General features: G+C 42.5%; 1 protein-coding gene across 1 annotated transcript in view; it reads left to right on the top strand.

Annotated features, from left to right (window-relative positions):
• plxna2 (plexin A2) overlaps positions 1 to 23,839 on the top strand; it is a 265,500-nt gene that overhangs the window by 211,698 nt on the left and 29,963 nt on the right. The window contains exons 18-22 of the mRNA XM_084720421.1: positions 998 to 1,237; positions 2,415 to 2,558; positions 3,707 to 3,941; positions 6,792 to 6,934; positions 9,810 to 10,078. Of these exons, the coding sequence (XP_084576547.1) occupies positions 998 to 1,237; positions 2,415 to 2,558; positions 3,707 to 3,941; positions 6,792 to 6,934; positions 9,810 to 10,078 (1,031 nt within the window). The remainder of the gene's footprint in view (positions 1 to 997; positions 1,238 to 2,414; positions 2,559 to 3,706; positions 3,942 to 6,791; positions 6,935 to 9,809; positions 10,079 to 23,839) is intronic.

Below are 23,839 nucleotides of genomic sequence, written 5' to 3' on the forward strand. Positions count from 1 at the left end.
GACTCAGTGCTCTACATGGTGGAAACACACAAACACTCTGCAGTCTGTTAGTCTATATCCAGGAGAAAAGTAAATAAGGAGACCAGGCCCTCCTTCCACCTCTGCAGTCAGACTCCCGCAACTCACCTTGCACCATGCTGGCAAAACACAATTGGTGTAGCCTCCACAGAATGAGTTTGCATCGATCTCCCTGGCTTGCTCCCGAGCAGCAGACAACAGGTAGGAGGCGTGGTAGTCACTAGCGTTCACCAGCTTTGATGATATTTACCTCTAATTAAGTTTCTTCCCCAGAGAGAGAGCTGGGAGGGAGTGAAAGGAGATAAAAACCTCTCTGAGCAGAGTGCTGTGCAGCAATCAATCCTCTCTCCCCTTCCCTCTAGAGCTGAGCCGGGGAGGATGGATGGAAGACAGGTCTCTCATCTGGGAAAACTGGAGAGAAGTAATAAAAGAGCTATAGCTCAACCTCTACCTGAGGAGATAGAGGAGCATTGCCTCCATCCTTTGTGGTTGTTGTCCTCCAGTGTTTTTCAGTGAAGCAGCAGCAGCAATTTATTTTCGATTTTATGGAGGATTCCTCTCCAATAAAGACGGATTTAATGACAGGTAATAAATCCTTTTCTGCGAAAAGAATGAGGATTTTATATGCCAATTATTAGGCTGCCGAGCTTCCTGCAGGGTTCATGTTGATGCCAATGTGTTTCGCTTAAGATCACACTTCAGGTTCTAACAAACAGAAGGCTTTACAGCAGATCATCTGGAAACTTTTGTGTTGTATTTCGGAGACGGAGAAAAAGAAAACCAAACATCTTAGCTATACTGCTGTCTGTGTTTATCCAGGATGACTGAATCACATTTCTTGTTTCATTTCAGGGTGCTCAGGCTATCATAGCATGATGTGTAGACTGTTTTAGTGCAGCACATCTCCAATAGCATCTCAAAGAGTGGATTTTCTCCCTGACACATTTTCTTTCTGCTCTTTTTATTCATCCTTCTCTAGGTGTGTAAAGTATTGAACACCACCAGTATGAGCTGCTTTGCTCCCTCCCTGATGGCAGAGTATCATCCTGGTCTGGACACAGTGAAGCACGCGGACGAGTTTGGGTTCATCTTCAACAACGTCCAGGCGCTTCTGGTCTACAACAACACCAACCTCCTCTACTACCCAAACCCGTCCTTTGAGCCTCTCAGCACCACTGGGGTCCTGGAGCAAAAACCAGGCTCACCCATCATTCTCAAGGTATGAGAGATACAGATCTACAGAACCTTTACAGACTCAACCCAAACAACATATTTAGTCTTTGGACAAGACACTGACTCATCTTCTTGCTCAATCATTGTTACTTTCAATGGATATCGACATCAGCTAAATAATTTATGAGTAACACTTTATTTATGGGTATTTAGTTTGACAGGGAATACAGTACCAGGGTGGTTTGGCTGAGGGCTGAGTGAGCTAATAGGTCAGCTAGAACTACATGGCTCACAAAGCTAACTAGCTATGGTCATCTAAATCAAAGGTCAGATAAATAATTTATGGGTAACACTTTATTTATGTGTAACTCCCAGACCATCAGTGGCCAGTTTGACAGGGAATACAGTGCTGAGGTGGTTTGGCTGAGGGCTGAGTCAGCTAATAGGATGGCTAGCTGCGTGGTTAACCAGGCTAACCAGCTAAATCCAGCTACAGTTAACAGCAGTTAGTGGTTAGCCCACTAACTGCAACAAGGAAATGCTAGCTTTGTGTCCACCAAGAAACTCCATAAACCTCAGTGCTGTAGTCTGTCATCAAACTGGCCTCATAACATGAAATTACATGTTTATGACAAGTCCAAATGGTACCACTTAGTTGAGGTCAAGAAAAATATCCATGACACCATTATAATGTCCACATATGATAGTGTAACGTAATGTTAACACATAAAGCTTAACATAATCAGCCTGCTGTGGCATGTTAATGAGGTTATGCTGTCGTGTTTAATGTGAAGTTGTCTTAACAAAGACATTGTTGCCTTGGTTAATGTCAAGTTGTCATAAGAAAGACATTGGTGTCTTGGTTAATATCAAGTTGCGAGTGTGTGACTATCTTCTTCCATGTCAGTCTTAAAGTGTTGTCATTTTTTGGTTTTAAGACATCCTTTAACTGAAAGCCACAGAGGGATATATTTTATTATTTTGTCCTGATTGCCAGCTGTTCCCACTTTCTGCCACTGTATATCACCCTGTTTGATCTCAGCATGGAGTCACATTTGGCCGCAGCTGTGCCCAAACCAAGGGATCTAATTTACAGTGTATTTAAGGTGCATAGTGGCTTTGTGGGTTTGTAAAATTGTCTGATCTTCATTGAGCCGTGTGTTTGTGTGTCCAAGTGTTTCTCCTAATTTCGCACCCTGCTGTCTGTCTCCACGTGCCCACAGGGCAGAAACCTGGTTCCCCCAGCGTCAGGAGGGGTGAAGCTTAACTACACTGTGCTGATAGGAGAGACGCCCTGCTCTGTCACTGTGTCTGAGAGCCAGCTGCTGTGTGAGCCGCCCAACCTCACCGGACAATACAAAGTCATGGTCAGTATGGGTAATAGTCTGTCTGCGTTTGTTTGTGTCCATCTTCCCAACTTTCTCTCCCACTCCGTTTCCGTCTGTCTCCTTATTTGTGATTTCATCTTCATAATAGTTGGCCTCTAAACTCCATTATTCGTGCTCTCATCATTGTTCATTCAGCTGAAGGAAACAGGTCAAAGGGAGAGCAGCATGAGTCTGCTCTAGCTGTCAAAAGGTTCTGCCAGAATCCACTGCAATTATTTTTAGTTGCCTGCTCGCTTATTGAGTGCAAGACCCGGGCTATTTCCCTCTCAACGTTGGCGTGTAGGTGGCCGCATGTGTTTGCACTCAGTATCACTTTCAGCAGACAATATTTACCCAAGTTTTGGCAGGATTTCTGAGACTTGGCTTATGCATTAGCGTGTATCAGTTATCATGAGGTATAGATGTCAAGACCAGTGATTGAATTTGTTGAAACATTAGGAAATGATGCGTCCACTCTTTGTCTTTTAGTGTTAATGATCTTCGCAAAAGGAGAAATCTGTGATATATTTACTGTAATAAATCATAAAATGATGATGATGTGGCATCTGAGATTAAGGAAATGTGCTGAAATATGTTGAAATACTCGCTTCTCTCTGTCACTGTCCTCCTTTGAAAATCTATTCCAGCCTGTAACTTGTGTTATTGTTTGTCCATTTGATGTTAATTAGATTTCAAATTAATGCAGAATGTTTGTCTGTTTATGAGTCGTAAAAAAATCATCTTTTAGAAGGAATAGATTTTAATGGAGTCTAGCAGACACTAAAGCACTCTGGAGTGAGTATTTTGGAGCAGTGGGCTTTTGTTTTCAAAGTAAAAGGCTTAGCTTTGCATTGACAGTTAACTGACAGTTAGAAACAGCTGATCAACTTCCAGTGTAGGACTCATCGTTATTTGCTGGCTGGTTCCTGCAGCCTGCCTGAGCTTCCTCCACTCTGAGGAGGACGGGGGCGGGGAAACATCCTGCTTTAACCATCCAGTGCATATTAAATAGGATTCAACCTATTTAATATACCGTCTGTTGCTCCAACTTGCTATATTCATTTTGGACGTGCAGTTATTACATTTGCTCCTCTAACTGCACAGATTTAATATTAATTGCGACTGTGCGCGTTTGTGTCCCTCCACAGGTTCAGGTAGGCGGCCTCCACGTCTCTCCCGGTGCGGTCCACATCATGTCCGACAGTCTGCTCACCCTGCCGGCCATCGTCAGCATCGCCGCCGGCGGAGGCCTCCTCCTCATCATCGTCATCCTCGTCCTCATCGCCTACAAGCGAAAGTCACGCGAGAATGACCTCACCCTGAAGCGCTTGCAGATGCAAATGGACAACCTGGAGTCACGAGTCGCCCTGGAGTGCAAAGAAGGTTAGTATTAGGAAAGTATGGTCAGCAGACCGAGTGCAGCGGCCTATTGTTAGACTTCAAATTGCAGAGCGAGGGTGATTATGGGTCTACTTTGCTGGAACATCCCATTTACAGACAGTAATTTTAGAGGCTGCTCTATCACTCATGTAGTTGAATGGGGCTGGTGAGTGCATTTCTCTTGTGCAGACTGTAATCACATAACAGGCATAAATGTGTATTTGTTCATACACAGTACAGTAAGTAAATGACTGGTGATCTGTGTGTGTTAAATAATGCAGTGAAAATTTCTCCCAATCTGGGTCACTGAGTCATCCTGGTTTTATATCACAACACATAGATTAAGTCAGTTAACCCCGCCTGTGACCCGACTCAGCATGTAGTGAGTCCTGAGCAGCTCTTACTGCTTTCTAGTTTGCATGCTGGATACGCGCTCGCACACAAACTGACACATGAATACAGAGTTTCTCATTAGAGTAACCTCAACTTCCTCCCAGCGAGACACACATTATGCTTATTACATTTTATTCTAGTCTTAACTGGAAGGGTAATTCCACGTTTATCTTTTTATGCAACGTGTGTATCTTTATTCCTGCATCTAGTAGTGTAAGTGTTTGTGTGCACGGGTTTTGGAGAGCAATAAATTGTGTTAAAGGGGTAGTTTGGATTATTTGATGTTGCTCTGAATGTGGTACTTCTTGATACTCACTGTCTTACGTTGGTCGTCACGCCTCCACTTTGGAGAAGCAGAGATGGGCACCAGCACGGAAGCTAAGCAATGTACTGCTGTGGACAGGGTATGCAGGAAACCAGTCCATCCAAAAAATCAACATCACTTTAAGTGTATGTTACATCTAGAGTGTTTTCACCTCTTTACTTTGCCATCAAACAGCCTAGACAGCTGCCATTATATAAGCCAGATAAGTTCTCTCAAAGCCAAGCAGACTGCATGGGCAAAATCAAAGCTCAGGCAGGTTGTCTGCAGGCAAACAAAAGCCCACTGCTCTGAAAATACACACTCTGGAGTTACTACTACTAGCTCCATTAACATATAGCTCAATTTTACCGTTATAAATATACAGACAATATTATTCATGATTTCTTACGACTCATAAACAGACACTAACTCATTCAGCTAACATTTGGCATTAATTTAAACTAATAAATGTGAAACATGCAAACTAAAACAGTTATTCCGGCTAATGGTGTCATGATCATTGTTATGATTTACTACAATTTATTACATATATTTCCTTGGACACCAACTAACAGATCAAGACAGCAGGAGTCCAGCAAGTCCTGTGATCTGGCTAGTAAAATGACTGATTTTACCCATGGAGACAGCAATATTTGACTTATATAAGAGCATTTTTCCATCTGAAAAGTCTGTCTGACGGCAGTTAATGTAGTATAGCCTACACTTAAACATAAAGATTTCATGTTGACCTTTTATTAAGTGGCTAAAACACATTTTGCTGGTGACCCTGTCCACAGCAGTTCATTGCTTAGCTTCCATGCTGGTACTTCTCTCTGCTTCTGCAAACTGGGGGCGTGTCAACCACCATCTACTGTAATACGCTGACTATGGATAAGAACCTCATACCGCCCTGTTTCAAATAATCTGAACTATCCCTTTAAGTACTGCCCAAGTTGTCTGTGTCACTGCTACAATATCGAACACACAGCTGCTCTGAAACACACTCCTCCCTTGCGGCTGAGGGTTAAGCGAGGGCGCTGTAGTCCATCTGACCTCTGACCTCTTATCCAGTGGGAGAACCACAGATAACCTCAGGCTGACCTCCAAACAGCATCTCTATGTTGCAACATTGAGTTTTTTTTTATGAATGCTTTCAAATGAATACAGCCAATTGGCTCCTGATGTCATCACCATGGTCATTACAGCCAATCACTGAGACAGCAAAAGTGAAGCTAATATTTGACAGTGTTAGGGGGATTTCATCAGCCAGAGAGGACCTTATTATTTATCCCCTCCAGCCACCCCTGATCGCCTCTCCCGCGTTATTATGCAGTAAAAAAAAAAAAAAAAAGAAAAAAACATCCTATTGCAGCAAACTTCCAGAATGGTCAAATGACAGACAGACAGACAGACGGGCAGATAGACAGAGCAGGCAAACAGGGGGAATCAGTCACACACAGGCAGCCTTGGGAAAGGAGAAGATTAATGTTTTAACCATTAGCAGTGGCCAGGAGTGTGCTGGCCCGCGGGGTGGATTTAGATGGGTACCTGGGCTCCTCCTTATGAGCATAGACACTCCATGTGCGCCTGTGAGCCCACGTGTCGGTGTGTAAACCCAGGAGTCGCACGGGAGGCCAGGGGCCAGGAGGTGAGGGCTAAGACTGGGTTGGAGATTGGGGGGGACTGCCGCTGCTCCTGTGATAGGCTGCAGACGGGGAGCCTCCCCAAGGGCGGCGAAGCAGTTCAACAGAGCCGTGGGCCTGAACAGGAGTCAGTCAGGATGGAGCCAATTAACTAGTGCTCACCTGCAGCCTCACACTGAGATGACACACACACACTCTTTGGGGCCTTAGCTACAGCCAATTTACTGGCCGGTAGATAAAAATGAGTGAGAAAGGGAGGTGTGTGTGTGTATCTGAGAGAAAGAGCAAAGTGTGTGTTTTTTTAAGGCAGAGATGTGAAATATTGAGTTTCTCTGACATGAAGACTATCTTGGGCTTTAACTGTCAGCTTCATCATAACGGTAGTAAACACCATGAAGATAAGAAGGATTCACGTATTTGGTCCTCTGGGATTTAAGTTTTACTCTTATGCTGCTGCATGTCTCAAGTATTCCCTCCAAATGGTCTCTCTTTCTCGTCTTCCTCCTCTCCCAGCCTTCGCCGAGCTGCAGACGGACATCAATGAGCTGACCAGTGACCTGGACAGAGCCGGCATCCCCCATCTGGACTACAGGACGTACGCTATGAGGGTCCTCTTCCCCGGCATAGAGGATCATCCCGTCCTCAGAGAACTGGAGGTAACAAAGAGCAGGAAAAAAAGAGGGAAGATAACTGAGACATATATGCAGCAAATGCAGCAAGAAAGGGCAGGAGAAAGTCAAGCTGAGGTAAAAAAGGAGAGTAAGGGAGAGAGTTGTAGAGTGTGTCTGCCCTTACAGTACCACTCTCCCTGCAGGCTAACCTCCATAAGCAGCAAAGTGCTTCAGGGGGAAAGGATACCAGTGTGCCACTTATCCTTTCTACCCTCTGGTCTCACTCCCATACACACATACAGGCAATCATGCTGAGCAGCATGCAACCACGTATACATACGCCTCACATGGTAGCTCCCTCATGGAAAACAGGGTCCCAGCACATGGCTATTTCATCCACCAGTGGTTGCAGTATGAGGGGTAATGAACTGAGTAATTCCCCAATCCTCAGGCAGGACTGTGGGTTCCTCCACTGGGGGAAAAACTGGCTGGTTAACACTTTCTCACTCCTCTTCATGGGGCCGGAGTAGAGTGCTGGGGAATGAGTTTATTTTGTATGGAACGCACAGAGTGGAGTCCAGAGGATGAGACCATCAGGGATAAAGAGATTCATCATGATCGAGGTGCACCACTTTATTTGTAGATCATTGTGTGTGATGTAGGATGGGATTGGTTTAGTAGGCCTGGTTAGGTAGAAGGGTGATGGTTCAGATTTCCACCCAAAATACCCTAAACTGTTAGTCACAGGAACTACTTTTCAAGGAAGTAATGCCACATTTCCACAACAGGAGGGACTAGGAACCCTTTGTAGAACTCTGCATTTTTCCACCACTGGGACCAGGGTCTAAATTAAGTTCCAGAGACAATATTTTACTCCCCAAAAAGTCCCTGCACAGAGGATAGCACTTTCCAAAAGTATCCTTTTTATGGCATCATCATACAAAAATGATGTGCAAACACAGCCGCCACTAAGTCGTACGGCAGCAGGCTAATTTATTTAATCATCATGGTTTTTGAGACCGCAGTGAAAATGCAGACAAAGTAGGAACGTTGTTATTCCTTGAAAAGTAGTTCCTGGGACAAACGGTTCCAGGTACTTTGGGTGGAAATGTGGATTAAAAGGTTTCTACAGCCAGTTCTTGTTTGCATTTCCACTGTGGTCTAAAGACTCGCAAAGATTACGTAAATTAGTTCACTGATATAAGAAAAAGCAACGGCTCCTTTTTCATATAATTTTTCTTCATGACACCACATAAAGCAAAAGACAGGCATCATTATTTGTACAACACTGCAGCAACTGTAAGCGTGGAAGAGATTCAAGTCGTGCTGCTGTTGATTGTGATTTATGGCTTCGCAAATGAGGTCATTGAGTTGACGCTGGAAAAGAGAAGAGCAGAGGTAGCAAAGCGATTTCAAACTACCCGAAATGCTAGACTTTTTCTGTAAGTCCATGTCAATGTGTCGAAGCACAATGAGCAAAGAACTAACTGGTTTGCAGCAGCAGCTTTTTAAAAACAGTGGTGAAATAAAATGTGAGTGCTCATCCAATCAGAAATGTTCAGCACTGCAAATCCCACCCCCAAAGTTATTTTATTTTTGGAAAGTAGTACGCCATGAGCAGGGACTTTCGGGGGGGGGGATTAATGTCCCCGGAACTTAATTCAGACTGTGGTCCCTGTGGTAGAAATGTGCTACAAGGGCTCCTAATTCCTGGGGAAAGTTCCTGTGGTGAAAACGCAGCTAAAGGCAATGTCTGTTCAGTTCTTATAAGCTACATAAGATCGACATTTTGTGTGAAAAGTTTTCCATCAGAAGGAACTTGGATGTCCAAACTTTTGAAAAACAGAAAAAACAAATACAAAGAAAAGTGAGTTTTTGTCACTTTGGATTGTCTTACTCTGGCAAGTTATGTGACATTTGACTTCAAACTGAAATGGCAGCTAACTCAGGGTATAATGCTTCTTAACAGACTCGGGTCAATAATTGATTAAGATCTTCTCAGTTACTCACCACGAGTGGGAACTTCTGTCTGGCCGAAGTGAAACATGAGTGAGGCTTTTGGTGCCTTTGGAAAAATCTTTATTCTGTGTGAGACAAGGTCAAGACGAAAGTTGAAGAGCAGGAATCCTTTCCAAAACTCAATCAACTCGTCAATAATTGTAACTGCGCATCTTGGGTCTGCCTACATATGAAAGCAGGTTTAATAAGAAAATAATTAACAAGTCAGGGGGGAGCAAAAGTTTCTTGATTTTTCTTTGACATGTCAAAAGCAGAGGTCCTTTAGGGGACACAGCACCTCACATACAGAAACATTTATGTTTATTATGATTTAATATTTGAATAGGAACAAATATGTAACATAAACCACTGCCACACACCACAGCATTTATAGCTTGTCACAGTTTTCTTAGCGTTGAGTTTTTAAACTTTTCTGCCATGGACTGTAAATGTTATGACAGCTGTCTGGAGACTGACGTAACAGTTTTAACAGGTATATGTATAACTGTATTATCTGTATACATCTTAAAACCTGCGCCAAGACATGATTATGATAAATAATTTATATATAAACTGAAAAGAAGTGGGCCAACAACAGCACCCTGTGGGACTCCTATTTTAGTCTTTAAAAAGAGATGACTTTTTGTTATTAATAAAACCACATTGTTAAAGGATTTAAACCACTGTAAAGTTAATGAATGAGAATATCATTATTTAATGTGTCAGATGCCTTTTTAAGATCCAGAAAGACCAAATATTTCAGCTTTATTAAAGGATGATTTCAGCTGTTTAGTAAAGAAAATGCAGGACAGTCTGTCAGACCGTTATTAGTAAATCAGTAAATTATTACGCAATATTTCTTATTCATGCATTCAATGCATATATTATACATGCATTGTTCTCCTTCCCCCCCTCTGTCCAGGTGTCAGGGAATGGCCAGCAGAATGTGGAAAAGGCCCTGAAGCTGTTTGGCCAGCTCATCAACAACAAAGTGTTCCTGCTCACCTTCATCCGAACGCTGGAAATGCAGCGCTCATTCTCCATGAGGGACCGCGGCAACGTGGCCTCACTTATCATGACGGCCCTGCAAGGGCGACTGGAGTACGCCACCGACGTCCTCAAACACCTGCTGTCGGACCTCATCGACCGCAACCTGGAGAGCAAGAACCACCCCAAACTGCTGCTGCGCAGGTAACATCACACACAATGTGTATTAAGTAAATATCACCCACAAAGCTTGTGATAGCAAACAGTCAACAAAGAAAAGCTCAAGATCAGATTGAGGTTAATGGTCTTTTTTCAATACTGAAATGATTAAAAAGAAGAAAGGTATTAACATTGTATAAACAAACAGATTATATGCAATCTAATTAAAAGAAATCTCTTAATCCTCAACATTATTTCAGTTGTTTGACTAATTTCAGTACAAACAACATTGTTCTGTACTGTATATCCTTTCATATGTGATCATGTGCCCACAGGATAGTAATGCAGATCCTGAAAGCACTGTCCTCATTTAAAAACATGTAAAAAAAAAAAAGTGCAGGGCTGTAGGAGGATGCTGATACATATAGACAGATGAATGAGGATTGATCTAGAGCTGCATGTTCTTCCCTCTTTTTCTTGTGGGCGGATGCATTTTGATTTTCCCCTGTGTTCCCCTGCAGACGCTTCACAGAATGAGGCTTGTAATGAGTGCTACAGTACATCCACAGTATGCTGACATAAACGCCATGCACTCTTCACATCATGACAAACCTCTGAATTCTATGCATAATTCTGTATTCGCGCTCGCTCGCTCACTCATTCTCATCCTGTCTCCCCCCCTCCCCGGTCTCTCTCAATGCCAATGTCAGTCTCACTTATCCTCCAGGCTCGGGCTCCTTATAAAACATTCACAGGCGGTTCAACTTAACTGTTTTTTTTTCCCCCCTCTCTGTGTCTCCAGTGTACATTGTTTTCCGGGGGAGTTGGGGTGATGTGCTAAAACTTTAAACACCTGCTAGCCCAGGTGTCCTCAGTTGCTTTGGTGGCTCTGAAGGTATAAAAACAGGTTAAAGGACTGACAATCAGCTCAAAAGATACAGGCTGTACAGTTCTGTGAAAAGGCTCTCTGGAAGCCTGACTGCTCTGTGCACAGTTTTAATTATGTTTACATGACTAATAAGCAGATACAATGAGAGCAGGCAGCTGCAGTACTTTCAAAGAGTACCTTAATTCTGATGTTAATCTTCCCTTAAGACAGGCTCAGACTGCAACAGTTTGGGGGCCAATTTATCCCCAATTCAACCCTCTAAAAACATGGCTTGCTTAGTCTGTTGCAGGCCATTTTTTGGCCCTTGTATGAAACCCAAAGCCTTCATAATTTTCAAAGTTTTGTTTCATCTTAAACAACACTAACAGCTTGGGTGGGAGAAATCTGGTCCAGGACCAGAACAACGAATAAGAGATGCAGACATCACTACTAAATCAGCTGTAACTAATTTTGGAATGATTTTCATAAAAATCGGTCTGATATAAGCCTGAAAAATGTAACATTGTTGGTATTAACTTCAGTTTACGGGGGGGGGGCTCTGAGCCAAAACTTAATCTTCTGAATGACCAGAACTTCCACTGGGACATTCAGGCTCTGACGTTTGAATAGGCTACTTCAAGCGTACATTATTTAGAATTTAAGCTTTTGTGAATTTCTACAAAAATGTAGAAACAGGTTGCTTTAATGCTCTAAATAAATAACAATGCTACTTCCAACAATGTAAATTGAGAAGTTTGGACCCGTTTATTGTGCATACAGTTATGTGAAAGTTTAGTTAGGTGAGACTTTGCTATACAAAACTTATTATTTTTAACTCATTAAAAACTTTGCAGACTCTGCTTGTTTGAACCTGGGGATTGTTGCATCACTGCAGGAGCTCCTTCATCATTTATTATCTGCCAGAGATCTGCACTCTACTAGACTGTTAATGTGAGGGGTTTACAGATCCGGTCTTAAAACTCCTGCTGCTGCTCATCAGGGCCAACCCGATAATTTCATACATGTATAAAATCTGGATCAGCACAGTAGCCAATGAGAGAGAGTAGCCTACGAGGAGGGGGAGTAGTCCTCGAGCAGCTGATGGTGTTGCCAAGCAACACTAAACATTATAACCCTTGAGGTCAACGTTAGCTAGCATACTACTGTGGACAGAGATTAAAACTGACAGTTAAAATCTCACCTCCATTTCTTGCTAAAGAAAAGACAAAGCGTGTTGACCTTGTGTCCCTGACCTCGTTTAGCCTTCTGCTTTCTGCTAAGTATTACCACAGCAAGTTGTTGCACATCATCAGTGTTCATTTGTTTACATCTGCCTCCCCATGAGATCACATGAGGTCATGTGAGATCATGCTCTTGGTCTTGCACAATAATCTTAATATAATCATGTAGTGTGTAAAGAGACATCTTGTAGTGTGGGCCAATTTTAGAGAGAAGAGCATCTGTTTCAGATGTTGTGTAGCTGATGGCTGACATTGGGCAATTTGGAAAAACGTGCAAAGTCCACATAGAAAGAAAGCCAGCTGCAGGTTCAGAACTAGAACCTCATCACCAACGTGGCTCAGAAAGTTGAACAGGTTGTCCGCTTATCAAAGGGTTGGTCCTTCAGTCCTCCTTCTGTCCACAAGTGTCCTTGGAAAGGAACAAATTCCTCAGTGTGTGCAATACTGACCAAGAAAGTTGAATTCTGCTTGCAGAGCCATGCCAGCAGTGCCTACATGTACCAGGATTCATTATGTGTGACCTGCTGATGCCCAGACCCATGCTGCCGGGGATTATCACCCTAGCCTCTGGCTATTACTTTGTTGGCCAGAACATAGTGTTAGGTGGCAAAAATACTCATCTAGCACATCCCCTGGCTACCCAAAGATGGAGACTAGAAAGCTGAAATAGCCTGTAGTTCTTCCTTTGCACCAACTACATCAATGTGACATTACTAGATGCAGGAAAACTCAGCTTTCTCTGTCAGTATAGCACTCACAGAAGAATTTATTACTTCAGTTGACATTTACCATCAGCGCTGACTGGACATACACATGAAAAGTGCCTCAAATTTACCTTGAATCCCATTGGTCAGGCCAGCACCCAGCATGGTAGCTCGCTGCCATCGGTGTGTGAGTGTGAGTGTGTGTATGAATGGGTGAAAGAGTAGCAGAGGCCTTGTAAAGCGCTTTGGATAAAAGCGCTGTATAAATGTATCCATTTAACCACTGCAGCACCGTGCCAGCCTCCCTCCCTCAGTGTCTCTATTTGAAAAACCCACATTAATATTCAGAGTAAATAACTGCCAGACAGAAAAGCCCGTGCACAGAAGCAAACAGAGAAAGAGGCTCAAAGACAAAGACATGGACTGAAGTGACACAGCATCAAATGGACCTGGATTAAGCTGTTATTTCACATGACAGCAGGGCCCCACGTCACCTCTAAGTTTTCATTATCCTCTCTTATTAGGAACACAGTGGTACGTAATCCTCGGGTCCTGCCGCTGCAGCCTGGAGGGCTAAATGTCCTATAGTTTTTAACATTTCACTCCCCATTTTTCAGAGGAATTTAAGGGATTATCGATTTGACATGGCTCTTTGCTGTTGTTGTCTTCCTCATCGCCTATTTAGAGAAAAGCCGACAGTCAAGCCAGCCAGCTGACTCACACACACACACACACACACACACACACACACACACATCCACAAACACACACACATATGTCTGTGATGATCGTCAAATTGAGCACGTCTCGAAGCAGTAATTGTGTTTGTGCAGGGCGTAGAGAGAGGCTGCTGGGCTGCGCTTTGTTGCCATTTTTGCATTCGGTTGTCTTTTCTGTCGGCTCTCCTCAGTCCATTATCATATATAATAGGATAGCGAAATGCTTACCATTATGTTGGCTGAGAAACCCCTCTGTTTTCTGGTATTAATGAATTAGCGGCATGTAAACAGACCATTCTTATGGTGTCAAAATGTATCAGTTTACGTGTGTGTGCATATTGTGTGTTAGAATACATTCTGGTGCAATGAATAAAGCTTTGTTGGCTTCATTGGATTTGACTGTGCTTTCAATAGATTAGTAGAAGTAGGAATCACTCTGAATGTTGTTCTAAATGAATTATTAGTGTGTTTACAGTCCATGGGCCAAGTTTACATGGCTACAGTAGAGAGCCGACATACAGGAAGCACCTCCAGGTCAACCAGCCCGCTTCCTGTTCTCATTTATATTACAGTGGGATGAAGTGCATCCCAAGACACGCTCGAGTCACGGCCGAGAGCTTTGCTCCTCTCGCTTCGTTCAGCTGTCGTTGAATGCTTTTCTCTAGGGAGGGGCATGTCCGCGAGTTAGTATGCTCGACCCTTTAAGGGAAAACCATAATCACAGAGGCATTGCAGATGAAGATACAAAAATAGCTCCATCTGTCATGGCGTCTTAGCATGTTATCCTCACGTTCCCTCAGTGTCCTACGATGGTAATCAAAGTTTAATGTGTACAATGGATCCAAATGGTTGTTTGTTAGAGGATAAGGCTGTAGGATATTCTATATATTTGTAGTTGTCGATAAAAGCAATGAAAAGACCAAAACTAACACAGCATTCATTCATCTATCAGTATTTTCCAGCCTTCCCAGACTGTCTGCAGCACTCAGCCCCAAACACACTTGTTCTTACTGAAGGAATTAATCTTTAAAAACAAGTCACAACCATACTTTCATTTAAAAAAAAAAAAAAAAAAAAGACTAAATAACTTCCTACAGAACCTGGGCTCTGTAGTTTTTAGCAAATGTTACTCAAATATGAGTAAGGGACTACTTTTAGAGATTTGTTGCTCTTGTGATTTCCAGCAGCAGGACAGTGTGTGTGTGTGGTTTGACTAATAAACTAGGGAAGATTTTATTGGAAGAAACACAGATTGATCAGCCACAAAACAAAAAGCCCTTGCTAAATATTGTAATGTTGTGTTGGACTTCCCGATCAGATTGAGATCTGGAGAAAGTGGAGGTCAAGTGAATCACTTGTCACATTCCTCCATTGTTCCATAGTCCAGTTCTGACACTCTGGCGCTGTCGGCGGTGGACGGGGCTCAGCATCGATATTCTGACAGGTTCTTCTGTTGGATTGAACCAGACAGGCTAGCCTTCTCTCCTCATGCTCATCAGTGAGCCTTGAGCCTCCGTGAGCCTGTTGCCAGTCTACCATTTGTCCCTCCTTGGACCACTTTTGGTAGCTACCAACCACAACATACTGGGAACACCCCAAACCACCTGTCATTTTGGAGATGCTCTGACCCAGTTGTCTACCCATCTCAATTTGGCTCTTGTCAAACTCGCTTAGATCGAACACATCGACCCAATCAAGTCCACCCTCATGGACTCGCAGACCTTGAGGTGCATTCCTGATAAAATCTGCAGAAATTTAGGGCTGTTCCACTGTCAAATTGTCAAGTCCTTAAGAGGTGCCGTTGTAACGGGATGATCAGTGTTTTTCACTTTAACTGTGGTTTAAATGTTGTGTCTGATCAGTGGATAGAATATTACCGGTCTTGTCCTTTAAAGACACAAGATGACAAAGGATTTTAGCCTGCCGTCATTCTCAAGACTGACAAACTCTACAGCGCAGCTTTAAAGTTTTACAGTAAGAAGTATTCCACGTATGCGTACCATATACAGAAGCGTATGTGCATATAAGAGTGTATAGGAACAGTATGTGCAGAGAGACACAGCAGCAGCAAGATGTAGTTGCTCCAGCAAAGCAAGGCGCCCTTAATTATTGAGCCCCGTTCTCTGCGGTGAGCTCCAGTGATGGAGCACCATGCCATCAGTAGCCACAGCACAGAGGGAACGCGGAGGACAAGAGGAGAGATGAGAGGAAAAATGAAGGGGAAGACTGAGCGTGTGTGTTAGTGCAGTGGAGGGTGTGGGATTCAACAACGGAACCACAGTTGAACAACTAATAAGCATGTTAATTCAGCAAATGCTGTATTATGCTTTCCACCGAGACATTTCCAAGTTAACGTGGGCAGCACGTTGAAGATGCCGCATGCAAACTCGTTGTCTGATTAACATTAACACCGCGTCTCCGCCTGCCTGCCTCTCACCATCTCTGTTTGCCTCCAACATGCCTTTTTTTCTGTATTCCTCTCACACACCCTCGGTCTCTCACATGGGCAGATTATCTCCAGATTGCATTTTTTTCATATTTGAGTGTTTAATTGCTGATGCTCTATCTATACTTTATGGGAATGATAATATAAGATTAACTAACATCACTCTACAGTCACCACACTCTTAGTTTAATATAGAGTCCTAACTGTAGATATGACTATAATAATTTTCTGATTTTTGATAAAAAAAAAAAAAAGCAATGAGGAATGTGGCCTTCTCACCTGGTTTTGCAGGGCTAAAGTTAGACTGAATAAAATGACTGTTCCTCTTCTTTATTTATGTTAAAGCCTTTAGGAAATATGTAAAATGCATATATGGTATCAACGTTTAGTTTCTCATTAAGCATCCTCAATGATCTTAGTGAAAATTCCAAACTTTTAGAACAGCAAATTAAAAAAAAAGCACATTTTGTTGTTTAGACCATTTCTCAAGACTTTGTAGTCATGGCGGATCATTTTTCAACAGCTGTCTCAACATAGAAGCTAAGCAGTGCAGTTACTGCTGGGTGTAGAGTCAATATCAATTTAAGTGTACGCTGTATTCACAACATTTTCACCATTTAACTTTGTCATCAGACAGCCTTTTCCAGCAAGGGAACTGAAGTCAGTCTGTGCTCTCCTCAAAGCCATAAGACTCCTTCAATCCCTTGCAGAACACAGCAGTTGCTGGATTGCCGCTGCCTCAACCAGTTAGTTTGTTTGTGTTATTGTGTGACTTCGGTGTTTTCACAGGTTATTTTAGATCCAAACTAGCATTGTGCACCACGGGTTGAGGCGGCTGTAGATGAGCAACTTGTGTGTCCTGTGAGGTAAAATGACCGTTATTTCAAAGGAGACTTGGTGGCTATGGAGAGCAGAAACAGCTGCTTCAGTTCACCGTCGGGAAGAGGCTGTCCAACGGCAAAGTTAAACGGGGAAAATGTTCGAAATTTGGCGTACATATAACTTCCAAATGGATTCACAGACTTACACAAGATTTAGTAAGGTTGTTCATGAGCCAAATCACAGCTAATTAACTGTTCATGACACCTGTAAAAAAAAAAGGGGGCGTGGCAGAGGGAGTGGCCTATAACCAACAGCGCATAACTTTTAAATAGATTGATGAAACATATGAACTATTTGCCGTAGACTGTTGTGAGAGAGCATGAGAGAGGGATCATTGGTTTGTCTTGACCCCTACTTTTTAGCCAAGCACCGTTAAATAAGTCATGAGTCACTGTTGTAGAGACTTGTTGCAGGCATCACTGGACTTGACAGAGAATGTCAGAGAATTATTTTTATGTTGGTGTGACTTTATCCCACTCCTTATACTAAAGCTATGGAGGTCAAGCGGTTGTGTGTGTATGTGAGTGCATGCGCATACGTATGTAGCTGATTGCAGCTATTGTGAATTCATGCTTGGTTATGATTGGATCATAGAATTAATTGTGCAGTTTTCATAATAAATGTTCAAGCACAAGCACACTAAATTCAGACTCAGCGCAGGAAAGTGTACAACACATAAATACCAATATTTCAAATCTGGATTTAAACTTATTTCCAATACTTTTTAGATGCTCACTGTTATGTACATGAGACCCTTAGTAAAATGCTTCGAAGACTGCGGATTTGGGTTTCCAGAGGCTTTCAGCATCTGCCAACATCTCATTGGTACTTTTGCTGACTTTGTAGCGACTAATATGCTTACAGTAGGTCATAAATATGCATTCCACTTGAATGCCATTCAATTTCCATTCATTTGAATTTCTGTCCCTTTCCTGAATGGGCTGAAGTGGTATATTATAGGATGAAAATGAATGCATGTGAAAAGCCTCTTGGCAGATGAAGCAGGATGGAAAACAAATCATTGTCGTTTATTTGAGGAAGTAGTTAACCGCATAATAGTTACAGAGAGGACAACAAATGCAGCAGGCATTGGCTCATGTCATTGGCTCATGAGTATAATGGTGCACTGGATTTGTTTGAATGCCAGAGGGCAGTTTGTGTGCATTATGCTGTAGTTGTTCTGCGGCACATACACTTTTTTTTTTCCTATTATGCTCAGCTAAGTGTTAGATCCCCTTTCACCATCCATCACGGCAGTCCAGGGGAAACAAATTATAGCATGTACAGTATCTTGCCTTTATGTAGCAGAGATATAATACCCTCAGTCAGTTAAGTTCCCGAAATCACGTTTGAAGGGTGCACTCGTGCTCTGCTGAGGCGTGTTTCTCAAAGAAACTCCGGTGTCTTTGGTATTTAAAGATTTGAAATGCCTTCCGCTTTCTTTGTCTTGATACAGAAAGATTTTTGCTTGCAGACACTTACATTCTCCTAAAAGCTTTTTGAAAGCAATATCTAAGCTTTGACAGTGTGTTTGATTTCCTCACTCTCCAGTGCGCTAAGTGGAACTGATGCTGCACCTCATGGTGTTTGGATTGTATTTTGCTGCATTAGTGAATGTTCTTGCGCTACCTCTTCAGTGCTCATCCCAGCCTTCCCAATAGTCCTCATGTCTGCTGTTATTTCACAGCACTGCCCTCTCTTTCTGCCTGTCTGTCTGGGAATACTGAAGCTCCTCTGGTGTTTGATGACCCCTGTCAGAACATCTTTGTACAGCCAGCAGAGGTGGCAAAAAGTACACACATTCTTTACTCAAGAAGAAGTACAGATACTTGTGTAAAAAACAAAAAAAGACTCTGGTTAAAGTAGAGGTACTGACTCAACTTCATTACTCAAATAAAAGTGAAAAATGTGCTCAAAGGATAAAAGTAAAATGTCGCCTCCTGAAGGACATTTCTATTGGCTGTTTCTGTGCAAAGCTAACTAAACCTCACCTTTTGTCCACAATCCCTCTGTTTCGTCTTGTTACATCTTTTATTACATCTTTTACAACATTTTCATCTTGATACCTCTTTTATGCCTTCTTAAGTCATTTTTGTTTTGTGATATCTTGTCTCACGTGTCGTTTTTGTCTTGTTGCGTCCTGATTTTCTTCTTGTTTCATCTTTTGCATTGTTTTCTTCTTTTTACATCTTTTACATAGATTTAGATTGAAGTTGTTCTGGATGTGGGGACGGCAGTGAATAATGATGCAAAAAAATCGATAACTCCCTTTAAATGCATAAACACTAAAGTAACAAGCCTGTTTTGAAAATGTGAGGAATATAAAGTTCAGATATTTGTGTTGAAATGTAGGCAGCAAAACTAAAAAGTTGTAAGAATAAAGTACAGATACCTGAAAACTCTACTGAAGCACAGTAGCAAAGTATTTGTACTTAGTTACTTCCCACGTCTGACAGGCAGCCGTTTCTTCTACACATTAAATTCTCTTCTCTAATCTCTCCATCTTCCTCTTAAGTTTCTCCACAGCCATTCTCTTCACCCATTTTCTTTCTTTTCCTTATAATGTTCTTTTAATGGAATCACAGAACATTGCTTCTATCACCTTGAGACTTTTCAATCTTGTATTATTTTTCTCCTCAGCATTTTTGTAATGAGATTTCCGCCCATGCAGAGCAATGGAGTACAGAGTTATTAAGAGCGCGAGTATTGTGTTTGGCATTAGTTTCATTGAAAGACATTCCGCTGCCTGCTAATATAGCACCCCCTCCTCCATCCTCCACCCTTGCTGCCATTAGGAGACCAGAGATGGGGGGGATGCGAAGCCCCTCTTAAACACTATGTGGGATAATGAAATCCTGATGTTCATTAATGAAACTCAATTAATAGAAAGAAGGAAGTGGAGGCAGATGAGGAGGAGGACAAGAAGGAAAGGAGAAGGAGGAGAACAAAGTACATCTCCCCCCCGACATTCAAAAGGAAAAGATATTAAGGGGGAGTCAGGGCAGCCCCCACAAAAAAGGCTTTATTTGACTTCGTTCTTTGGGACTTGCTGAGCTTATTAAAATGCTTAATAGGTTCCATTAACTTCTAACAGACTCAAGTCTCATACAAGCTGGGAGGGGTGTATGGTATGGGAGGGGGGGCAAAGAGAGGTAAACTCTCGTAGAGGAAGGAGGGCAATTACAGAGGGATTTGGGGTATTGTCCAAAAAATCCACAATATATTTAGGTTTATTCAGCGTGAAAATACAGCCTCAGGCACTCATAGTGGCTCCTTATTAAGACTTTTTGTTGTGCAGCATTGCAAGCCTGTGAATATTTCTTTAGTCATGTATACCCTCACCTGTGTGTTTGTATATAACAGAATGACAAATAGCATTTTGCACCATTTCAGGCTGCTTACAATATCCCTGCATCGCGTTTGTGCAGATTTATACAAATCTGAGACGATGTCAGGAAGCATTTTGCCCAATTGTGTAATCTTGGATGAGCAGGAGTCTCTGTAGGCAATAAATAAATTTGATCCTGTTACTCGCGGGACGGTTTCCCCATTTTTATCAGATCATATGGAACAGAACTCAGTTGAACGCAGCAGGACTTCCGTGGGCGGACGAGCTGAATGTAGAACTCAAAGACGAGATCTGGGATGAATCTTTAAAAAGTACACATGATTGTTCGGTCAGCGTCAGACGCAGTCTTACATGGGTTAAAAACTTACACAGGCTCTTTCAGTCTAGGGAAAAGTTAGACAGCTTTTTTAGCTGATGGTTTTAATTGTTGTACACAGTGTTTCTGGTCATGCACTGGCTACTGGCTCCCCATCTCTTGCCAAAGATGAAAAAATAGCTGTTTTGTTTGGAATGGTGATGACTGAGAAAATGAACTCTAGATGGAAGGAATGGCAAACACACTGCAACGATAGAGGAGGTTTGTTCAATAAGATCTGAGACCTTGTAGTGAATTTTTTCAGGGTGAGGACTAATACTTTGTATATATTGTGTCCAATGTAAAGCATCCTGCTGTGTATTCTTTTTCTCTTCTTGATTCCGATTGGTTAATTACAGTATTCTAATTCTGTTTTTTCAGAATTCTGCATTCCGTTGCTATGAAGACCAGACCGTTGCTATGGACACAGTTTTGATCATAGACCCTTTGGGAGCGATAAAATCCTTTTTAAATCATTGAAATAAGTTTAGATGAATATTTTGTGTCAAATTTTGGATTTATTTCAGCAAGTAGCTGTGTAGCAGGTTAATATGCAGTGAATTAAACCCCTTCAGGCTGATTCAAGACCTCGCTTTGCATCATCACTGTACATTATCGCTTATATATTCACATATTTACATTATTAATCAACTATATTTAATTCTAACTAATTAAGATTTTTCATTTGTTATTGTTATATTCTTGATATGGTCTCAAAAATCATGATCATCTATTAAAAAGGTGGGAATTATAGACCCTGTGCATGTGCCAGCAAAGAGGATGTCACGCACACACATTCACAGGAGCGTGCATGCACTGTTCAACATTTCAACAATGTTTACTCTCTCATCTTGCAGCTGAAACTGGGTGAACTAATCTACAACCCCCCCCCACCCCCTCTGCCGCCGCCGCCGCTGGCACATCACGCTTCAAATCAGCTGTCACCCAGCTCTCCGTCCTCTCGACGAGCTGCCAATAGGCTGGCCAGCGGTCTCGTCCGCGGAGGAATAGCCTCCAGGCATTGGGAGACGACATCACAACTCAGCCGCACATGGTTCAAAACAAAATATAACCTCTGCTCCACTGTCCTGCGTCTGTAAGAAAAAAAGATCTGTGTGAAGCAGAAAGAGAGAGCACAAGTCTCACTCTGTCTCAGTTTAACGAGACAGAGAAAATGACTGACACTTTTTCTCGTCTCAGTGACTAAAATGTTAGCTGTTGTAACCTCCCCTGGCTCAGACAAACCTTCTGGGACTTGTGCTTCGGTCCCAGACTCTTGCTTATAGCCCTCAAACACGACTTAACGCAATTATCTCCATAATAGTCATAATCTCCCTTTAGGTCCATTCAGAGCCTGAATAGGTATAATCATCCCTAGCACTATTTAGCTGTGAGGAGACGGAAGCCTTCTAGCTTGTCTTTAATACCTGGCTGCTTCGATTCCTGCTAATCCCCAGTTCAGCACACTGTGCTGTAAGGCCCCTCCATCATATACACCAGAGTAATCACAGTAATTTCCTGCTACATTAAGAGGGTCATTTTTTTTTCAGTGCGTTGCCATTTGAATTTGGAACGCTCGTGTACAAGCCGACGGAGAGCGAGATCATTCACTACCATGTGACAATCACAAGCTGTCATGCTCTTGCAGACAGTCTATGGGACACTTTACCACGGCATCTTAACTTGTGATTAGTGTATGTAGCAGCTATGTTAGAGCTAGCGGGAGAAATGATGGAGACCAAAAGCGGTGTGGTAAAAAAAAAAAAAAAATCCATTTCCAATCCAATTTTTCAGGCGGGTTGTCCGTCCGTCCTATTCTCAGGATATCTCAAGAACACCTCAGTGGAATTTCTCAAAACTTGGCACTGACGTCCACTTGGACTCAAATTTGAACTGATTTATTCAAAGTTCACTGTGACCTCACATCAGTCCCATTCTTGTAAATGTGATATCTCAGTAACACCTGGATGGGATTTCTCCACATTTGGCACAAGCGTCCGCTCGGATTTAAGGATTTAAGGATGAACTGATTAGAATTTAGTGGTCGAAGGTCACCGTGACCTCTAGTCCATCCTTTTCTGATATCTCACCAACAACTTGACTGAATTTCCTCACGTGTCACAAATGTTTCAAGAATGAACTGTTTAGATTTTGGAGGTCAAAGGTCAAGTCATTGAGACCTCAATAAAGATATTTATGGCCATAACTCAAGAATTCATATGCTAATTATGACAAAATTTCACACATAATACCTTTTATTATATCTTCACTTTATATATTACATGAGTTTGGACAGACATGGTTGTAAACTGCAGCATGGCTGGTTGGTGTTGAGGCATACAACACTGAGGTGATAATTCTAGTTAATTCAGACTACATGCGGTCTTGTGCAGCCATCAAACAGACAAGGGGAAAGAACCAGGCATGAAGCATTTTCACAAGAAGAAGTGGGCTTGTTGTTGCTATTCACCTCAGGTGCTTGTCCACATGAGCCCCACAGAACTAACCCTTTCATCTATGCTTCATGCTCGTTAACCATTCCCACCTGGCTGTTTGGTATTCTGTCCTTTTTTTTTAAAGTCTTACTTCTGTTTCTCTAGTGTTCCATGATGGTGCTAATGAGGCAGAGGGGGGATGTTTGTCTGGCATTCAGAGAAAGATACAAGCAGGAATTATAAAAAAAAAATAAGAGGCGTACACAGTCCTCTTGTGTGCTCCATGGGCTGTAGAAATAGTCGAGAGGTCATTGCACACTTGTGTGTTTTCATGCCCAATCAAGCCCAGCAGCAGGCTGTACCTCCATGTGTGCTATTGACTGGGAAGGCAGAGGAGGTAGGGGAGGAAGAGGAGAGAAAATGAGAGGAGAGGAGATCGTTTTGGCTGTGATCAGGCGTTACCTTGCTGTGACAGTACTCGTCTCTCTCAACAGCTGAGGCTTGTCACAGCTGCTGATGTCCCGCTGTGTTCAACCACACGTGAACACACACACGCACACACTCACTCACACTCACATCCATGCATACTCAATCACATACTCTTCTTAACATGTGCACACACACAAACCATGCACACACAGATGCCCCTTCTCTGCTCTGTTCTGCTCACTCACTGTAACCGCAGTGTTGCAGGCGGTATACAAGCAGAACCAACGGCAGGATGCACCCACCCAGGATGCCAAGATAACCTCCCCGAAGTCTTGCACATAACCTCATGAATTATGGAGCTCTTGTATTATCCAAAGG

This window comes from Lutjanus erythropterus, chromosome 6, assembly GCF_056507025.1.
Source record: "Lutjanus erythropterus isolate fLutEry1 chromosome 6, fLutEry1.hap2, whole genome shotgun sequence".
Lineage (NCBI taxonomy): Eukaryota > Metazoa > Chordata > Actinopteri > Lutjaniformes > Lutjanidae > Lutjanus > Lutjanus erythropterus.